Consider the following 20864-nt stretch of genomic DNA (forward strand, 5'->3'; position numbering starts at 1 on the left):
GACTGTAGCCAAGAAATAAATCAGTACTTGGTCCATGTTCCATCAAAGAAAGAAACAAACGAATATGAAGTGAAGCTGTCACCCACTGACCAATGAGAAGCAAGGGACTGATAATGATGATAAAGCTAACCAATTTAATGCAACGAGCAGTCTCTAAATCCACTGCGTGTAAACAAAATGTCTCAGAAGCTGCAGCACATGCAGTGTCTCAGGCAAGACCTAAAAAACACAAACACAGCTAGAAGAAAAAAAAACCTTGGTGGAAACACAAAGTTACCTGAAAGAGTCAAACAGACACTCACAACAATACCATAGTCAGGAATAAAGTCAGAAACACTTCAGTGAGGGGTACAGAGCACAGAAAATGCATATTCTTAATGACAAGTGCACATGTCAAGGAATAATAAAAACAAACATCCTACAGACCAACTCAATGAAGACACGAGGAAAACATAGTTGTCTATCACACTGATGCACGTAAAGTACAACACAGGACACTACACAGAGACACAAAGCACAGACAAATCTTAACTACAGTGTTACTATATCCAACTGTATAATTTTCATGAGTATTAACTCTTGCACTCAAGAACAAGTTATGGCGCCATGTCTGTTTCTTAATAAGACTCACATCCAGCAATTAAAATATTTACTGACTGAGCCACTGATAAACATAAGACGTGTGCTAAGATAATTTGTGTAGAGACAACTATTACCTAATGGTCTCTGTAATCAAACAATAGGGAACACTGCTACTCTTGGTCACTCGTGGGTTACTGTCATATACGAATATTCACATTAATACGATACAAAAGAAAAATGCTGTTGCTGAGGCACAGGGTGCTGTCACTGGAAAGTGGTACATGGAGGGTGCCTTCTGCTGTTGCTGTCTTTTTGCTTTCCCACTAGACACTAAAGCTTCCATTGGCACAGTGGCACATACAGAATATGAAACACAGAGGTTGCTACCCCCCAAAATCTATTTTATATCTCTCAGTAAGACACCCCAAGCAGTAAAAGATAGGCATGACAACTGAAACAAGCTAACAACAATTTCTGAGGCTGACTGATAACACAACCTCTACACTTCAATCAACCTTACTGTACTTTGGGGTTTTCCACTTGGCCTGTGAAATATTATAGAAATTATCTGAATTTCAGGTAACTTTAAGACATAAGACTCAGCCCTGATTTACAGTGTCTAATGCATATGGAAAATGATTTCCTATGGCTGGTCTTCACTCTGTATAGAGGAGTGTGCTGCCTGAACTCAGTGTGTATGAAGGACACTGCTTGCTGTTTGTGACAGTTCTCAACAACACAGAGCACAATAGCGGGTGAACGTGTCTTTGCTAAGACAGAAGTCATTTCCATGGGGGTTGTGCGTCAAAAAATAGCGCAAGTGAGGTTAGAGCCAATATTTTTGACTCTAACCTGACTTGCACCATTATTTGATGCACAACCCCCAGTCTTCCCTACGCCTCCGCTGCCCGGTCAGCGTCATTTATTTTGATGCTGACCAGGCCGCAGCGCCAGCTACCGTCATTCATTAAATATGATGCCCGGCTGGTGTGTTGGAATGGTGTTAGCCGGCGTTAAACTTTTTGATGCAAACCTGCGCTGGCGCAGGTTTACGTCAAAAAGTATAAATATGGGCCTTAGGTTCTCTGCCAGATCAAACCTGACCAATGCAAAAACAACAGATGATGGACGGAACAAGAGCAAATCAAACATTCATCCCCAGTCACAGATCTGGGTTTAATCCATCAGTTTTTTTGCTTGCCATGCCATTTCAACTTGGACCTAGCCATATGCAAATCAGTCTTGACCCTGTTCCCATATGGGACCAGTCCAGCCTGAACTGCCAAGCCAGGTCCTCCCTGGACCAAAAACAAGCATCCTGGGACCGGTTTCAGGGTATCACCCTTCATCAGCCAGGCTCGTTTGAATCTGGTGGCATAGCAAGCATGGGACCCACGTCTGGGCATACCCTTCCCACTTGGGGCAACACATACAAATACAACAGATGATGGACGCAATGCAGAGCAAATCAAACATTCATCCACGGTCACAGATTTGGGTTTAATCCATCAGTTTTTTTGCTTGCCATGCCATTTCAGCTTGGACCTAGCCATATGCAAATCAGTCTTTACCCTGTTCCCCATGGGAACAGTCCAGCATGAACTGCCAGGCCAGGTCCTACCTGGACCAAAAACAAGCATCCTGGGACCAGTTTCAGGGTATCACCCTTCATCAGCCAGGCTAGTTTGAATCTAGTGGTATAACAAGCATGGGACGCACATCTGGGCATACCCTTCCCACTTGGGGCGACAAATGCAAAAACAACAGATGATGGAAGGAATGCAGAGCAAATCAAACATCCATCCTCAGTCACAATCTGGGTTTAATCCATCAGTTTTTGTGCTTGCCATGCAATTCCAGCTTGAACCTAGCCATATGCAAATCATTTTTGACCCTGCTCCCCATGGGAACAGTCCAGCCTGAACTGCCAGGCCAGGTCCTCCCTGGACCAAAAACAAGCTTCCTGGGACCAGAGTATCACCCTTCATCAGCCAGGCTAGCTTGAATCTGGTGGCATAGCAAGCACGGGACCCACGTCTGGGCATGCCCTTCCCAGTTGGGGTGACAAATGCAAAAGACAACAGATGATGGACGTGTTTGATTTGCTCTGCATTCCGTTCATCATCTGTTCTTTTTGCATTTGTCGCCCCAAGTGGGAAGGTTATGCCCAGACGTGGGTCCGGTGCTCACTGCTTCACTGGATTCAAGCTAGCCTAGCTCATGAAGGATGATACCCTGAAACCGGTCCTGGGATGCTGGTTTCCAGTCCAGGGAAGACCTGGCTTGGCAGTTTGGGCTGGACTGTTCCCATGAGGAACAGGGTCTAGAATGATTTGCATATGGCTGGGTCCAAACTGGGGTGGCGTGGTGAGCAAAAATAATATGGATTAAACACAGTTCTTTGTAACTGGGGGTAAATGTTTGATTTGCTCTGCATTCCGTCCATCATCTGTTCTTTTTGCATTTGTCACCCCAAGTGAGAAGGGTATGCCCAGGCGTGGGTCCTGTGCTCACTGCGCCACTGGATTCAAGCTAGCCTAGCTGATGAAGGGTGATATTCTGAAACCGGTCATAGGATGCTTGTTTCTGGTCAGGGAGGACCTGGTTTGGCAGTTCGGGCTGGACTGTTCCCATGAGGAACAATGTCAAGACTGATTTGTATACGGCTGGGTCCAAACTGGGGTGGCGTGATTAGTAAAAAAACAATGGATTAAACACAGATCTTTGTGACTGGGGGTGAATGTTTGATTTTTTCTGCATTCTGTCCATCATCTGTTCTTTTTGCATTTGTCGCCCCAAGTGGAAAGGGTATGCCCAGACGTGGGTCCCGTGCTCACTGCACCACTGGATTCAAGCTAGCCTAGCTGATGAAGGGTGATACCCTGAAACCGGTCCTAGGATGCTTGTTTCCGGACCAGGGAGGATCTGGCCTGGTAGTTCGGGCTAGACTGTTCCCATGAGGAACAGGGTCTAGACTGATTTGCATATGGCTGGGTCCAAACTGGGGTGGCGTGGTGAGCAAAAAAGCAATGGATTAAACCCAGATCTTTGTGACTGTGGGTGAATGTTTGATTTGCTCTGCATTCCATCCATCATCTGTTCTTTTTGCAAGATCAAACCTGACCAAACACCGTGTGAAGCTGTTTATGGCATCTTTATAAACCAAACAAGACCCCTTCACTACCCTGCGTCAAGAGAACATAGCCTAAATGTAAGACATCTGATTTAATAGGATAGAATTTACAATAAAACTACTAAAACACAGCATTATAAGCCAGTTCTTCTATGGTTGGTTTCGGAGGGATTCAGTCCTTCCTGCCAGCAAAGTTCACAGGCTGATACCAATCAAGACTCCCCGGTCTAGTAATGCGCTTCTGGAAGCTCACTGTGGGTAACGTTTAGAGAGACTGAAAGTTGCAAGGGAAAAGAAGTGACTAAAAGATTGGAAAATGTGTCTTTCTGAGATGAGCGGTTGAGTTACATTCCTTTCATTCAATTATACTTAAGAAAAAGTTTTAAATGTGAGTTGCACATTTTCATGTCAGTCATACTAGAAGAACTTCAGAGACCACAATATTTCACAGCATGGTGATGTTAGGAACAAGATACAGCACAACACCTGGCCAGTAACTCTCACTACGTCTGAATCTGACTGGGCAGAGACATTCAGCATATACGCTCCAGGTTTCAAAAACTACCTCTGCAGTTCTTGTGTCTTGATTTGTTATTCTGAATTTCCAAATCACCAGAATTTCAAGCTCATTGGCTTTTGGACCTGCAACAGCAGACACATAAGGCACCATCTGCAGCCAGAATATCCCACTGCAAATCGTGGTAACTCAGAAATCTAACTTCAACTCCAGTAAGCAGGTCCAAGCCAGCAAGAACTCTGGTGTCTGTGAGAAAAGTTCTTCTGCCTCTTGGCCAGCCAGCCACATTTATTTTTTATGCAAAACAACCTGGCATTGTTTAAGGGGAAATACATTTTTTCTAGTGGTTCACCTGTAAAGGCTGAAGCTCAGGAGGCAGAAGCCCAACCTTTTTTCTAAACTGCAAAGTCCAAACTCACAAGAGAATTTGTTTCTAACTACAAGACTCTAAAACCCAACACACACAATTTCAAACTGTCTCATTTAAATTCTTAGGTGTATCCCATTTGTTTGTCGTATATAATCAGAGGGGACTGAACCCCACCCAGTGCACACTGAACCAGTAGTCTGTTAATAATCCATTTGAGAACAATGTGCACTGCCATTTGAGTTCATTCATAAACTAAAATCACTTCTGAATATCAGCTCAGAGGCCAGAGGTTTTCCACTGATGCCCATTAGCATATAGATGGATCAATTTGGAAACTGTCCCAATTGAGAAGTGTAGAATTGCAAGCACTGGTTTAAAACAATCATTGTATTTGATTCCACAATGTATAGTGAAATGCAGATCTCAAAAATAGAACAGAGGTGGAGCATTTCTATATCAATAGTTACTCTTGCTACAACAAGGAAAATCCTACAGTACATCACATGTAGTAATATGCCCTAGGTGCTGGCAATTTACAGGCAAATAGAAAACAAACTGGAAAATATATTTCCTCAATCTACTTTAAAAATGTCTTGTTGTCTGGAAGAGGGTTTGGTTACATGCACAGCAGCCAATTGATGTACTGGGTTGAAAGGTATGTCATGTTTACAGAACCATGAAGGTTAAGGAAAAAAGGCAGATGTTCTTAGTGGTTTTCGAGTTCACATTAGGTAGACTGCATCATTCCAAGTCCTTTACAGAGGTGGGTCATTCAGATTTGCAACAAATACCAAGAGACGTTCCATCTATACAGCTCACTACTTACAAGACCATGAAACAGATTTGCACAGCACCTATACAATAAGAGTATTTGTTGTGGGGGCCTCCAACCAGTAGCTTAGGAGCTACTGGTGGCTCCCTAACTCCCTGGAAGTGGCTTGTGAAAGGGTTTTCCAGTTCAGTAGGCCATAGAGAGGGTCTTGGCATATTGAAAGAGGTAGAGAAGCTCATTTTCATACCTAGACCCTTGCAGTCACACCCAGTCAGATCAATTACAGATATCCACACTAACAGCTAAACACACACTATTGATAGCCCATGGCAGTGGGATAGCTGCTACAAGACCACCTGTCTCAGCCCATAGTCTACCATGCTTGCATAGAGACAGACTGGCCACGTTGCAGGCCCCGTTTTATTAATCACACTGTGCGAATGGGCACTCTGCCATTAAAGAATGACATAAAGAGCTCTTGCTTGAACATGGGGTCGCAATGAAGATCTTTATCAGTAAAGCTATATGGGGAGGTCAGAACTGGAATCTTAATGTACGTGGTCATATTCTAACAGTTATAATATTCATGAGTGGCTCAGGGTGATATTCATTGATCACAAGCAGCCCCAATCATAGAAAAGTTTGGAGACCCCTGATATGGTGAGTGGCTTGGAAGAGAATTAGCTTCCCTCTATCACAGGCAGTGAACAGACGACCCTATCAGCCCATGGAGTATGCTATGGCGCTAAGGTTTATATAGGCATGCCTCCCTTTCATAGTCCTCCTGTCAAATTCTAGGCAGTCTACATCAGAGGATTTGATATTGTGCCTCATTAGATACACAATGATGAGACTGGAATCTTCTAAAATTACCTGAAGACCTAGATATGTCACTTTTCCTTTGTTTGTCTTAAATCTAATTAATATAAAAACTAAGTTACATCTCTATAAACATTAAAAAGACGCAAAAAAAATATTTGGAAAAATTACAATAGAATGGAGTAGTGCAAAACAAAGACGCACCATGCCTGAATGTGCTACAAATAAAAGAAGACAGATAAGCACCTAGGAGTTTCTCCAAATCATAGCATTATCTAATGATAAAAAAAAGAATATGGAGTGTGAGGACATAAAAAGATCTGAAAATAATGTCACCACATTCCATTTGGTAAACAAATTAGAAATGGAAAAGGGGAGCAATTGCAGGCTCCCATTTGCCATTCCTTTTCTGTGTATGAGCAGATGGGCATCGATGGAGGATTCATGATTTGTGTGATATCACACGATGTCCTAAAGATTAACTGTTGGAACACAGTATGTGTTGACTATGTGTTGTGTACTATTTGTAAAAGAATGGCTTGGCAAATATGACATCTCAATATCTATTCATTCATATGTAGACCACAATGAGTCTTACCTCATGCTGGGAAATCTGGGCCTGCAGTGCCTTAATGTTACTTGTAGTAATCGGTTTGTCCTGGATCTCATTGTGAGCATCCTCAATAAGCTTTTGCAAGTGCTTCATTTCTTGTTCGTACTGCTCATACCGCACCACTGCTTCCTGGAGAGGAGACAGCACCATAGTATAGTGAAATAAGCAAATTAACAATACATATATATATAATAATAATAATAATAATAATGAAAGCTATATTATGTCACTATTTGGCACCGAATGAACGGTGACCTCTGCTGAGAATCGTGGTAATCATCATTAGGTAAACTTTTCCATCCGCCCAGTTGGATGTTAATTCTACTCTTAAAATGGTAAAGGTGGCTGGAGTGCGATTTCAAAGTGGAAGTCCTCTTAGCCACTCTCTACCAGGTGGCTTTTCTTTAAGTCTGTGATTCTAAACTCTTCTCCTTGAGTAAGCATGCCTCTGGGAAATAAACAAGCACGTCAGAAATAAATCTGGAGCAAGAAACAGACTATTATGAAAAACTAACATGTAAATCAGATAGGTAACAGATGAATAAGACACAACTACTCATAGAACAGGCAATGGCAAAGCCTATAGTCCGAGTTTAATGTACTAACTCATACAGTGTTAGCACATTAGAGTAAAACACACAGTAGTGAACTAGCATGAGCAGCAGGCACAGGTTTATTTGTACAGCACTTTCTTCAGTAGTTCAATGGAAGTACTTGAGTCGAGACAGAAGATTGCATTAACACAACAGTAACAATACGAGAAAATGAATTCTCTACAGGCCTGAGCCAATACATGATGGATGAAGTCTCAAGCCAATGACGAAAAAAGGCTGGTCAACGATAGACAATGGTTGAAAAGCGCGGACCCAAAGCTCACTCCATGTATTTTCTTAGCATTAGGTTTGTTTGACAACTGCACTGTCAAAGGCCAAACCTAGACAGTGTCATGATTAGGCTCCTCATAGGCATTTGATTTTGCTGTAGTAATATATAGTGACAAAATCTAATATTTTGAAAGCACTGCATACTTACTCGCTTCGCTCATGATTTGAACGTATGAATTGATTATATTTTGGTTCTTCTTTCATCGCTAAAAGTGTAATTTATTGCTGGTGTTTGACATAAAGCAGCAGAGGCCCATGCTTATTGATTGCTTGCCTTAAATTGCCACTGCTGGAGTTACAAACCCCCTTCTATCCTGACATGATATCAAAAAGTATTTGCACCTGCTCCTAAGGGCTTTTAAAGAGCACTATCACCTACTTCACATACTAAGGTTTAATCTGATAAGCATTCAAACAATTTTTGAGAGAGAGACTGATTATATTATCATTGTTTCTTTCTCATTTGTTTACTGCATTAGGAATGTCACTCCATGCTTTAAACATTCTAAATTTGAAATGAATGAGATGATGTGTATTCTTGGAAGTGCACAGAGAAAAACACTCTGCTGATACAGGGGGTTGCTCTTGCAGGTCAACCCGCCTTCGGGCAGAATGTGAAGGTCGTTGTCACCTTGCTTGGGAACCAAAAAATCTGCCAAAGTTATATAGAAGTGTGAAAAAGTTGATCATACGGTCCCCCAATGTATCCTCAGCCTTTCTTCCATTCATCCTCTGCATGCCTCATCCATTGTTTCTCTATTACAACCATTTTCAACAGGAGAGTATTTTAATAAACTTGGAGCAGAGAACACAGACTAACATTTTGCTATTAATGGAAAGTGTTTGACAGTATGATTAGTACATTCTTGCACTGATCTTCAGCCCCATCAAATCCTCAATGTGCAAGAATGGAAGGACACTTGATTAGCAGGCCAGTTTGAGTCTGTATCAGTCAAACATATTTACTATTGAAGGCCATTCTCAGCAACCTATTGTAGGAAAATTGGTTTTTGTTGCAGTCGTTCACACCCGCTTTTTGCCTGGTAATTGATGCAACTTTGACTGGAGAGTCCTGGATTCCTGCTATCTAGGTCCCCAATGCCAGTGTTCTTTCCCCAAAACTGAACAACTGGTACCCCAACTGTCAATATCTTTGGCACTCCCAAATGTCCCTAGTAAATGGTACCCCAGGAACTTAAGGAATGTGTACCAAACAGGGGCCCCCAGTGCTGCAGCATGTATTGTGCCATCCCCAGGTGCCCCTCACCTAGCTTGTGCAGACTCCCAATGCAGGCTGCACGTCTTGGTGCAGCTAAAAGTGAAAATATGACATGGCTTACATCCTGTGTGCCATGCCCACTAACAATGTATGCAATAAATGTAAGTCACCACAACGAAGATCTGCCCCTGCTATTTCATTTTCGATTACTAGACATAGTAAGTGATCAATTAAGTCATTTTAAGTACATGTGCTGGACACTAGTCAATATCAGTTCCTCAGCCGCATGATGGCTTCACTGAAATTAGGAATGTTTGGTATTGAACATCTTGTATTAATGGACAAATTACTTACCATAGGCAATGCCTTATCTGGTAGAGACAATATCTAATTGCAGATTCCTTACCGTAGAATTTCCCCAGGCATCAGTCTGGATCCAGAAATGTTCTCGAACAATACCCTGGCACTGTTAGGTGGTGTTGATCGACTCTGCGTCTGTCGTCGGCGTCGTTTACACCAGACATGGAGTTGCGGTCTTATATAGACGCCACCCCAGCACCCTGAAGTCAGTTTCTTTTCACAACTTTCCGTATCAGAAGCGCAGAGCTATGAAGAACACTGACTACTGGTGCATCAAAAGTGTGGCATTGGAAGGGGAGAACCTGTCCATAGAAATTGGTTTGGGTGGGTCAGTAAGGAATCTTCAACTAGAGATTGTCTCTACCAGATAAAGAGTTACCAAAGGTAAGTAACTTGTCCATCTGATAGAGACATCTAGTTGTAGATTCATTACCTTAGAATAGATACCCAAGCAATACTGTCCCCGGAGGTGAGGCTGCAAACTAAGATCATACAAGAAAGTCCTGCCTGACCGAACGGGCAAAGTCCCAGCTCTACGGACCTGACTGTCCAGGTAGTAGTTTTTGGTAAACATGTGCAGAGATACCCATGTTGATGCCTAACAGATGTCCAAGACTGGAACTCCACGTGCTAATATAGTGGTCGCAGCTTTAGCTCTGGTACAATGAGCACGCATACCCTCTGAGGGTTGCATCTCAGCCAATGCATAGCACATTTTAAGGCACAGTACAACCTACTTGGAGATGGCTCTCTTCTGCACTGCCTGACATTTTCTTCACACCCACATAACCATCCACCTAGAACTCTTTAGTATGCTCAAGGTAGAATGCCAATGCTCTTTTTGGGTTCAGGGGGTGGAGTCTCTCCTCTGTAAAAAGTAGGCAAGGTGATGGATTGGACTACTTTTGGCAGAAAGGGGACCCTAGTACAAAGCACCACCTTATCAGGATAGATGGAAAGGTAGGGCAGCTTAGATGACAATGCCAGCTGCTCACATACTGTAGGAAGTTGGCTCTGTATGTGCTATTTCAAAGTAAGGAATAGCATGCACAGAGTCCAAGGGTTCCCCTTAGAGGTAAGATAGTGGCAAAAAGAGATAATACTAATGCTCTATTTTGTGGTAGTGTGGTCGAGCAGTAGGCTTACCCAAGGAGTAGTGTTAAGCATTTGTTGTACATACACATAGACAATAAATGAGGTACACACACTCAGAGACAAATCCAGCCAATAGGTTTTTGTATAGAAAAATATATTTTCTTAGTTTATTTTAAGAACCACAGGTTCAAATTCTACATGTAATATCTCATTCGAAAGGTATTGCAGGTAAGTACTTTAGGAACTTCAAATCATCAAAATTGCATGTATACTTTTCAAGTTATTCACAAATAGCTGTTTTAAAAGTGGACACAGTTCCTAGGGGAGGTAAGTATTTGTTAGGTTAACCAGGTAAGTAAGACACTTACAGGGCTCAGTTCTTGGTCCAAGGTAGCCCACCGTTGGGGGTTCAGAGCAACCCCAAAGTCACCACACCAGCAGCTCAGGGCCGGTCAGGTGCAGAGTTCAAAGTGGTGCCCAAAACACATAGGCTAGAATGGAGAGCAGGGGGTGACCCGGTTCCGGTCTGCTTGCAGGTAAGTACCCGCGTCTTCGGAGGGCAGACCAGGGGGGTTTTGTAGGGCACCGGGGGGGACACAAGTCCACACAGAAATTTCACCCTCAGCAGCGCGGGGGCGGCCGGGTGCAGTGTCGAAACAGGCGTCGGGTTCGCAATGTTAGTCTATGAGAGATCTCGGGATCTCTTCAGCGCTGCAGGCAGGCAAGGGGGGGGTTCCTCGGGGAAACCTCCACTTGGGCAAGGGAGAGGGACTCCTGGGGGTCACTTCTCCAGTGAAAGTCCGGTCCTTCAGGTCCTGGGGGCTGCGGGTGCAGGGTCTCTCCCAGGCGTCGGGACTTTGGATTCAAAGAGTCGCGGTCAGGGGAAGCCTCGGGATTCCCTCTGCAGGCGGCGCTGTGGGGGCTCAGGGGGGACAGGTTTTGGTACTCACAGTATCAGAGTAGTCCTGGGGTCCCTCCTGATGTGTCGGGTCTCCACCAGCCGAGTCGGGGTCGCCGGGTGCAGTGTTGCAAGTCTCACGCTTCTTGCGGGGAGCTTGCAGGGTTCTTTAAAGCTGCTGGAAACAAAGTTGCAGCCTTTCTTGGAGCAGGTCCGCTGTCCTCGGGAGTTTCTTGTCTTTTCGAAGCAGGGGCAGTCCTCAGAGGATGTCGAGGTCGCTGGTCCCTTCGGAAGGCGTCGCTGGAGCAGGATCTTTGGAAGGCAGGAGACAGGCCGGTGAGTTTCTGGAGCCAAGGCAGTTGTCGTCTTCTGGTCTTCCGCTGCAGGGGTTTTCAGCTGGGCAGTCCTTCTTCTTGTAGTTGCAGGAATCTAATTTTCTAGGGTTCAGGGTAGCCCTTAAATACTAAATTTAAGGGCGTGTTTAGGTCTGGGGGGTTAGTAGCCAATGGCTACTAGCCCTGAGGGTGGGTACACCCTCTTTGTGCCTCCTCCCAAGGGGAGGGGGTCACAATCCTAACCCTATTGGGGGAATCCTCCATCTGCAAGATGGAGGATTTCTAAAAGTTAGAGTCACCTCAGCTCAGGACACCTTAGGGGCTGTCCTGACTGGCCAGTGACTCCTCCTTGTTATTCTCATTATTTTCTCCGGCCTTGCCGCCAAAAGTGGGGCCTGGCCGGAGGGGGCGGGCAACTCCACTAGCTGGAGTGTCCTGCTGGGTTGGCACAAAGGAGGTGAGCCTTTGAGGCTCACCGCCAGGTGTGACAATTCCTGCCTGGGGGAGGTGTTAGCATCTCCACCCAGTGCAGGCTTTGTTACTGGCCTCAGAGTGACAAAGGCACTCTCCCCATGGGGCCAGCAACATGTCTCGGTTTGTGGCAGGCTGCTAAAACTAGTCAGCCTACACAGATAGTCGGTTAAGTTTCAGCCTCTGGGGTGTATTTTATAATAAAATGTACACTGGCATCAGTGTGCATTTATTGTGCTGAGAAGTTTGATACCAAACTTCCCAGTTTTCAGTGTAGCCATTATGGTGCTGTGGAGTTCGTGTTTGACAGACTCCCAGACCATATACTCTTATGGCTACCCTGCACTTACAATGTCTAAGGTTTTGTTTAGACACTGTAGGGGTACCATGCTCATGCACTGGTACCCTCACCTATGGTATAGTGCACCCTGCCTTAGGGCTGTAAGGCCTGCTAGAGGGGTGTCTTACCTATACTGCATAGGCAGTGAGAGGCTGGCATGGCACCCTGAGGGGAGTACCATGTCGACTTACTCGTTTTGTCCTCACTAGCACACACAAGCTGGCAAGCAGAGTGTCTGTGCTGAGTGAGAGGTCTCCAGGGTGGCATAAGACATGCTGCAGCCCTTAGAGACCTTCCTTGGCATCAGGGCCCTTGGTACTAGAAGTACCAGTTACAAGGGACTTATCTGGATGCCAGGGTCTGCCAATTGTGGATACAAAAGTACAGGTTAGGGAAAGAACACTGGTGCTGGGGCCTGCTTAGCAGGCCTCAGCACACTTTCAATTGTAAACATAGCATCAGCAAAGGCAAAAAGTCAGGGGGCAACCATGCCAAGGAGGCATTTCCTTACACAACCCCCCCCCAAACGAAAGAGGATGAGACTAACCTTTCCCAAGAGAGTCTTCATTTTCTAAGTGGAAGAACCTGGAAAGGCCATCTGCATTGGCATGGGCAGTCCCAGGTCTGTGTTCCACTATAAAGTCCATTCCCTGTAGGGAGATGGACCACCTCAACAGTTTAGGATTTTCACCTTTCATTTGCATCAGCCATTTGAGAGGTCTGTGGTCAGTTTGAACTAGGAAGTGAGTCCCAAAGAGGTATGGTCTCAGCTTCTTCAGGGACCAAACCACAGCAAAGGCCTCCCTCTCAATGGCACTCCAACGCTGCTCCCTGGGGAGTAACCTCCTGCTAATGAAAGCAACAGGCTGGTCAAGGCCATCATCATTTGTTTGGGACAAAACTGCCCCTATCCCATGTTCAGAGGCATCAGTTTGCACAATGAACTGCTTAGAATAATCTGGAGCTTTGAGAACTGGTGCTGAGCACATTGCCTGTTTCAGGGTGTCAAAGGCCTGTTGGCATTCCACAGTCCAGTTCACTTTCTTGGGCATTTTCTTGGAGGTGAGTTCAGTGAGGGCTGTCACAATGGATCCATATCCCTTCACAAACCTCCTGTAATACCCAGTCAAGCCAAGGAATGCCCTGACTTGAGTCTGGGTTTTTGGAGCTACCCAGTCCAGAATAGTCTGGATCTTGGGTTGGAGTGGCTGAACTTGGCCTCCACCTACAAGGTGGCCCAAGTAAACCACAGTTCCCTGCCCTATCTGGCATTTGGATGCCTTGATAGAGAGGCCTGCAGATTGCAGAGCCTTCAAAACCTTCTTCAGGTGGACCAGGTGATCCTGCCAGGTGGAGCTAAAGACAGCAATATCATCAAGATAAGCTGTGCTAAAGGACTCCAAGCCAGCAAGGACTTGATTCACCAACCTTTGGAAGGTGGCAGGGGCATTCTTTAAACCAAAGGGCATAACAGTGAACTGATAATGCCCATCAGGTGTGGAGAATGCTGTTTTCTCTTTTGCTCCAGGTGCCATTCTTATTTGCCAGTACCCTGCTGTCAAGTCAAAGGTACTTAAGAATTTGGCAGCACCTAATTTGTCTATGAGCTCATCAGCTCTTGGAATTGGATGAGCATCTGTCTTGGTGACAGAATTGAGCCCTCTGTAGTCCACACAAAACCTCATCTCTTTCTTTCCATCTTTGGTGTGAGGTTTGGGGACTAAGACCACTGGGCTAGCCCAGGGGCTGTCAGAGCGCTCAATTACTCCCAATTCCAGCATCTTGTGGACTTCCACCTTGATGCTTTCCTTAACATGGTCAGATTGTCTAAAGATTTTGTTCTTGACAGGCATGCTGTCTCCTGTGTCCACATCATGGGTACACAGGTGTGTCTGACCAGGGGTTAAGGAGAAGAGTTCAGGAAACTGTTGTAGGACTCTCCTACAATCAGCTTGCTGTTGGCCAGAGAGGGTGTCTGAGTAGATCACTCCATCTACTGTGCCATCTTTTGGGTCTGATGACAGAAGATCAGGGAGAGGTTCACTCTCTGCCTCCTGATCCTCATCTGTTACCATCAACAGATTCACATCAGCCCTGTCATGGAAGAGCTTAAGGCGGTTCACATGGATCACCCTCTTGGGGCTCCTGCTTGTGCCCAGGTCCACCAAGTAGGTGACCTGACTCTTCCTTTCTAGTACTGGGTAAGGGCCACTCCATTTGTCCTGGAGTGCCCTGGGAGCCACAGGCTCCAGAACCCAGACTTTCTGCCCTGGTTGGAACTCAACCAGTGCAGCCTTTTGGTCATACCAAAACTTCTGGAGCTGTTGGCTGGCCTCAAGGTTTTTGGTTGCCTTTTCCATGTACTCTGCCATTCTAGAGCGAAGGCCAAGTACATAGTCCACTATGTCCTGTTTAGGCTCATGGAGAGGTCTCTCCCAGCCTTCTTTAACAAGGGCAAGTGGTCCCCTTACAGGATGACCAAACAGAAGTTCAAAGGGTGAGAATCCTACTCCCTTCTGTGGCACCTCTCTGTAAGCGAAAAGCAGACATGGCAAGAGGACATCCCATCTCCTTTTGAGTTTTTCTGGGAGCCCCATGATCATGCCTTTTAATGTCTTGTTGAATCTCTCAACCAAGCCATTAGTTTGTGGATGGTATGGTGTAGTGAATTTATAAGTCACTCCACACTCATTCCACATGTGCTTTAGGTATGCTGACATGAAGTTGGTACCTCTGTCAGACACCACCTCCTTAGGGAAACCCACTCTGGTAAAGATACCAATGAGGGCCTTGGCTACTGCAGGGGCAGTAGTCGACCTAAGGGGAATAGCTTCAGGATACCTGGTAGCATGATCCACTACTACCAGGATATACATATTTCCTGAGGCTGTGGGAGGTTCTAGTGGACCAACTATGTCCACACCCACTCTTTCAAAGGGAACCCCCACCACTGGAAGTGGAATGAGGGGGGCCTTTGGATGCCCACCTGTCTTACCACTGGCTTGACAGGTGGGGCAGGAGAGGCAAAACTCCTTAACCATGTTGGACATATTGGGCCAGTAGAAGTGGTTGACTAACCTCTCCTACGTCTTGGTTTGTCCCAAATGTCCAGCAAGGGGAATGTCATGGGCCAATGTTAGGATGAACTTCCTGAACAGCTGAGGCACTACCACTCTCCTAGTGGCACCAGGTTTGGGGTCTCTGGCCTCAGTGTACAGGAGTCCATCTTCCCAATAGACCCTATGGGTTCCATTTTTCTTGCCTTTGGACTCTTCAGCAGCTTGCTGCCTAAGGCCTTCAAGAGAGGGACAGGTTTCTTGTCCCTTACACAGCTCCTCCCTTGAGGGTCCCCCTGGGCCTAAGAGCTCAACCTGATAAGGTTCAAGCTCCAAAGGCTCAGTTCCCTCAGAGGGCAGAACTTCTTCCTGAGAAGAGAGGTTCCCTTTCTTTTGCTGTGTTGCAGTTGGTTTCCCAACTGACTTTCCTTTCCTCTTGGTAGGCTGGGCCATTCTTCCAGACTCCAGCTCTACTTGTTCACCCTGTGCCTTGCACTGTGCTCTTGTTTTCACACACACCAGTTCAGGGATACCCAGCATTGCTGCATGGGTTTTTAGTTCTACCTCAGCCCATGCTGAGGACTCCAGGTCATTTCCAAGCAGACAGTCCACTGGGATATTTGAGGAGACCACCACCTGTTTCAGGCCATTGACCCCTCCCCATTCTAAAGTAACCATTGCCATGGGATGTACTTTTCTCTGATTGTCAGCGTTGGTGACTGTGTAAGTTTTTCCAGTCAGGTATTGGCCAGGGGAAACCAGTTTCTCTGTCACCATGGTGACACTGGCACCTGTATCCCTCAGGACCTCTATTCTAGTCCCATTAATTAAGAGTTGCTGTCTGTATTTTTGCATGTTAGGCGGCCAGACAGCTAGTGTGGCTAAATCCACCCCACCCTCAGAAACTAGAGTAGCTTCAGTGTGGACCCTGATTTGCTCTGGGCACACTGTTGATCCCACTTGGAGACTAGCCATACCAGTGTTACCTGGATGGGAGTTTGGAGTGGAACCTTTCTTGGGACAGGCCGTGTCTCCAGTTTGGTGTCCATGCTGTTTACAGCTATGACACCAGGCCTTTTTGGGATCAAAGTTTTTACCCTTGTACCCATTGTTTTGTGAAGAGGCTCTGGGCCCACCCTCCTGTGCAGGTTTTTGGGGGCCTGTAGAAGACTCTTTACTATTTTTAGTTTTGGTTGTCTCATCACCCTTCCCCTGGGGAGTCTTTGTGACCCCTTTCTTTTGGTCACCCCCTGTTGAAGTCTTGGACACCCTTGTCTTGACCCAATGGTCCGCCTTCTTTCCCAATTCTTGGGGAGAAATTGGTCCTAGGTCTACCAGATGCTGATGCAGTTTATCATTGAAACAATTACTCAATAGGTGTTCTTTCACAAATAAATTGTACAGCCCATCATAATTACTTACACCACTGCCTTGAATCCAACCATCTAGTGTTTTCACTGAGTAGTCAACAAAGTCAAACCAGGTCTGGCTCGAGGATTTTTGAGCCCCCCTGAACCTAATCCTGTACTCCTCAGTGGAGAATCCAAAGCCCTCAATCAGGGTACACTTCATGAGGTCATAAGATTCTGCATCTTTTCCAGAGAGTGTGAGGAGTCTATCCCTACACTTTCCAGTGAACATTTCCCAAAGGAGAGCACCCCAGTGAGATCTGTTCACTTTTCTGGTTACACAAGCCCTCTCAAAAGCTGTGAACCATTTGGTGATGTCATCACCATCTTCATATTTTGTCACAATCCCTTTGGGGATTTTTAACATGTCAGGAGAATCTCTGACCCTATTTATATTGCTGCCACCATTGATGGGTCCTAGGCCCATCTCTTGTCTTTCCCTTTCTATGGCTAGGAGCTGTCTCTCTAAAGCCAATCTTTTGGCCATCCTGGCTAACAGGAGGTCATCTTCACTGAGAGCATCCTCAGTGATTTCAGAAATGTGGGACCCTCCTGTGAGGGACTCACTATTTCTGACTAACACAGTTGGAGACAGGACTTGAGGGGTCCTGTTCTCCCTATTTAGGACTGGAGGAGGGACATTGGCCTCCAAGTCACTAATTTCTTCCTCTGTGAGGTCATCATCAGAGGGGTTGGCTTTTTCAAACTCTGCCAACAGCTCCTGGAGCTGAATTTTGGTAGGTCTGGAGCCAATGGTTATTTTTTTGATATTACAGAGAGACCTTAGCTCCCTCATCTTAAGATGGAGGTAAGGTGTGGTGTCGAGTTCCACCACCTGCATCTCTGTATCAGACATTATTCTGCTAAGAGTTGGAATACTTTTTTTAAGAATCTAAAACTGTTTCTAGAATCTAATTCAAACTTTTAACAAACTTTTTAAACTCTAAAAAGACAATGCTAAACAGGGACTTAACACACAAGGCCCTAGCAGGACTTTTAAGAATTTAGAAAAATTTCAAATTGCAAAAATGAATTTCTAATGACAATTTTGGAATTTGTCGTGTAATCAGGTATTGGCTGAGTAGTCCAGCAAATGCAAAGTCTTGTACCCCACCGCTGATCCACCAATGTAGGAAGTTGGCTCTGTATGTGCTATTTCAAAGTAAGGAATAGCATGCACAGAGTCCAAGGGTTCCCCTTAGAGGTAAGATAGTGGCAAAAAGAGATAATACTAATGCTCTATTTTGTGGTAGTGTGGTCGAGCAGTAGGCTTACCCAAGGAGTAGTGTTAAGCATTTGTTGTACATACACATAGACAATAAATGAGGTACACACACTCAGAGACAAATCCAGCCAATAGGTTTTTGTATAGAAAAATATCTTTTCTTAGTTTATTTTAAGAACCACAGGTTCAAATTCTACATGTAATATCTCATTCGAAAGGTATTGCAGGTAAGTACTTTAGGAACTTCAAATCATCAAAATTGCATGTATACTTTTCAAGTTATTCACAAATAGCTGTTTTAAAAGTGGACACTTAGTGCAATTTTCACAGTTCCTAGGGGAGGTAAGTATTTGTTAGGTTAACCAGGTAAGTAAGACACTTACAGGGCTCAGTTCTTGGTCCAAGGTAGCCCACCGTTGGGGGTTCAGAGCAACCCCAAAGTCACCACACCAGCAGCTCAGGGCCGGTCAGGTGCAGAGTTCAAAGTGGTGCCCAAAACACATAGGCTAGAATGGAGAGCAGGGGGTGCCCCGGTTCCGGTCTGCTTGCAGGTAAGTACCCGCGTCTTCGGAGGGCAGACCAGGGGGGTTTTGTAGGGCACCGGGGGGGACACAAGTCCACACAGAAATTTCACCCTCAGCAGCGCGGGGGCGGCCGGGTGCAGTGTCGAAACAGGCGTCGGGTTCGCAATGTTAGTCTATGAGAGATCTCGGGATCTCTTCAGCGCTGCAGGCAGGCAAGGGGGGGGTTCCTCGGGGAAACCTCCACTTGGGCAAGGGAGAGGGACTCCTGGAGGTCACTTCTCCAGTGAAAGTCCGGTCCTTCAGGTCCTGGGGGCTGCGGGTGCAGGGTCTCTCCCAGGCGTCGGGACTTTGGATTCAAAGAGTCGCGGTCAGGGGAAGCCTCGGGATTCCCTCTGCAGGCGGCGCTGTGGGGGCTCAGGGGAGACAGGTTTTGGTACTCACAGTATCAGAGTAGTCCTGGGGTCCCTCCTGAGGTGTCGGGTCTCCACCAGCCGAGTCGGGGTCGCCGGGTGCAGTGTTGCAAGTCTCACGCTTCTTGCGGGGAGCTTGCAGGGTTCTTTAAAGCTGCTGGAAACAAAGTTGCAGCCTTTCTTGGAGCAGGTCCGCTGTCCTCGGGAGTTTCTTGTCTTTTCGAAGCAGGGGCAGTCCTCAGAGGATGTCGAGGTCGCTGGTCCCTTCGGAAGGCGTCGCTGGAGCAGGATCTTTGGAAGGCAGGAGACAGGCCGGTGAGTTTCTGGAGCCAAGGCAGTTGTCGTCTTCTGGTCTTCCGCTGCAGGGGTTTTCAGCTGGGCAGTCCTTCTTCTTGTAGTTGCAGGAATCTAATTTTCTAGGGTTCAGGGTATCCCTTAAATACTAAATTTAAGGGCGTGTTTAGGTCTGGGGGGTTAGTAGCCAATGGCTACTAGCCCTGAGGGTGGGTACACCCTCTTTGTGCCTCCTCCCAAGGGGAGGGGGTCACAATCCTAACCCTATTGGGGGAATCCTCCATCTGCAAGATGGAGGATTTCTAAAAGTTAGAGTCACTTCAGCTCAGGACACCTTAGGGGCTGTCCTGACTGGCCAGTGACTCCTCCTTGTTTTTCTCATTATTTTCTCCGGCCTTGCCGCCAAAAGTGGGGCCTGGCCGGAGGGGGCGGGCAACTCCACTAGCTGGAGTGTCCTGCTGGGTTGGCACAAAGGAGGTGAGCCTTTGAGGCTCACCGCCAGGTGTGACAATTCCTGCCTGGGGGAGGTGTTAGCATCTCCACCCAGTGCAGGCTTTGTTACTGGCCTCAGAGTGACAAAGGCACTCTCCCCATGGGGCCAGCAACATGTCTCGGTTTGTGGCAGGCTGCTAAAACTAGTCAGCCTACACAGATAGTCGGTTAAGTTTCAGGGGGCACCTCTAAGGTGCCCTCTGGGGTGTATTTTATAATAAAATGTACACTGGCATCAGTGTGCATTTATTGTGCTGAGAAGTTTGATACCAAACTTCCCAGTTTTCAGTGTAGCCATTATGGTGCTGTGGAGTTCGTGTTTGACAGACTCCCAGACCATATACTCTTATGGCTACCCTGCACTTACAATGTCTAAGGTTTTGTTTAGACACTGTAGGGGTACCATGCTCATGCACTGGTACCCTCACCTATGGTATAGTGCACCCTGCCTTAGGGCTGTAAGGCCTGCTAGAGGGGTGTCTTACCTATACTGCATAGGCAGTGAGAGGCTGGCATGGCACCCTGAGGGGAGTACCATGTCGACTTACTCGTTTTGTCCTCACTAGCACACACAAGCTGGCAAGCAGAGTGTCTGTGCTGAGTGAGAGGTCTCCAGGGTGGCATAAGACATGCTGCAGCCCTTAGAGACCTTCCTTGGCATCAGGGCCCTTGGTACTAGAAGTACCAGTTACAAGGGACTTATCTGGATGCCAGGGTCTGCCAATTGTGGATACAAAAGTACAGGTTAGGGAAAGAACACTGGTGCTGGGGCCTGGTTAGCAGGCCTCAGCACACTTTCAATTGTAAACATAGCATCAGCAAAGGCAAAAAGTCAGAGGGCAACCATGCCAAGGAGGCATTTCCTTACACATACCCTGCGGGCAGATGTATTAGCTACAAGAAAGGCTACCTTTAAAGTGAGAAGCCTGAGGGGACAATTGTGGAGAGGCTTGAAAGGAGCGCATACTGGAAATGGCAAACCAAGTTCAAATCCCATTGAGGCATAATGAATGAGTACAGAGGAAACATGAATAAGGTTTTTAGGA

The 20864-nt window shown here is 46.2% G+C and overlaps 1 protein-coding gene across 1 annotated transcript in view; it reads right to left on the reverse strand.

Moving 5' to 3' along the window:
* Positions 1-20864, reverse strand: part of SYNE1 (spectrin repeat containing nuclear envelope protein 1) — a 1478055-nt gene that overhangs the window by 593842 nt on the left and 863349 nt on the right. The window contains exon 90 of the mRNA XM_069234720.1: positions 6792-6935. Coding sequence (XP_069090821.1) covers positions 6792-6935 — 144 coding nt within the window. The remainder of the gene's footprint in view (positions 1-6791; positions 6936-20864) is intronic.

Source organism: Pleurodeles waltl, chromosome 5, assembly GCF_031143425.1.
Source record: "Pleurodeles waltl isolate 20211129_DDA chromosome 5, aPleWal1.hap1.20221129, whole genome shotgun sequence".
NCBI lineage: Eukaryota > Metazoa > Chordata > Amphibia > Caudata > Salamandridae > Pleurodeles > Pleurodeles waltl.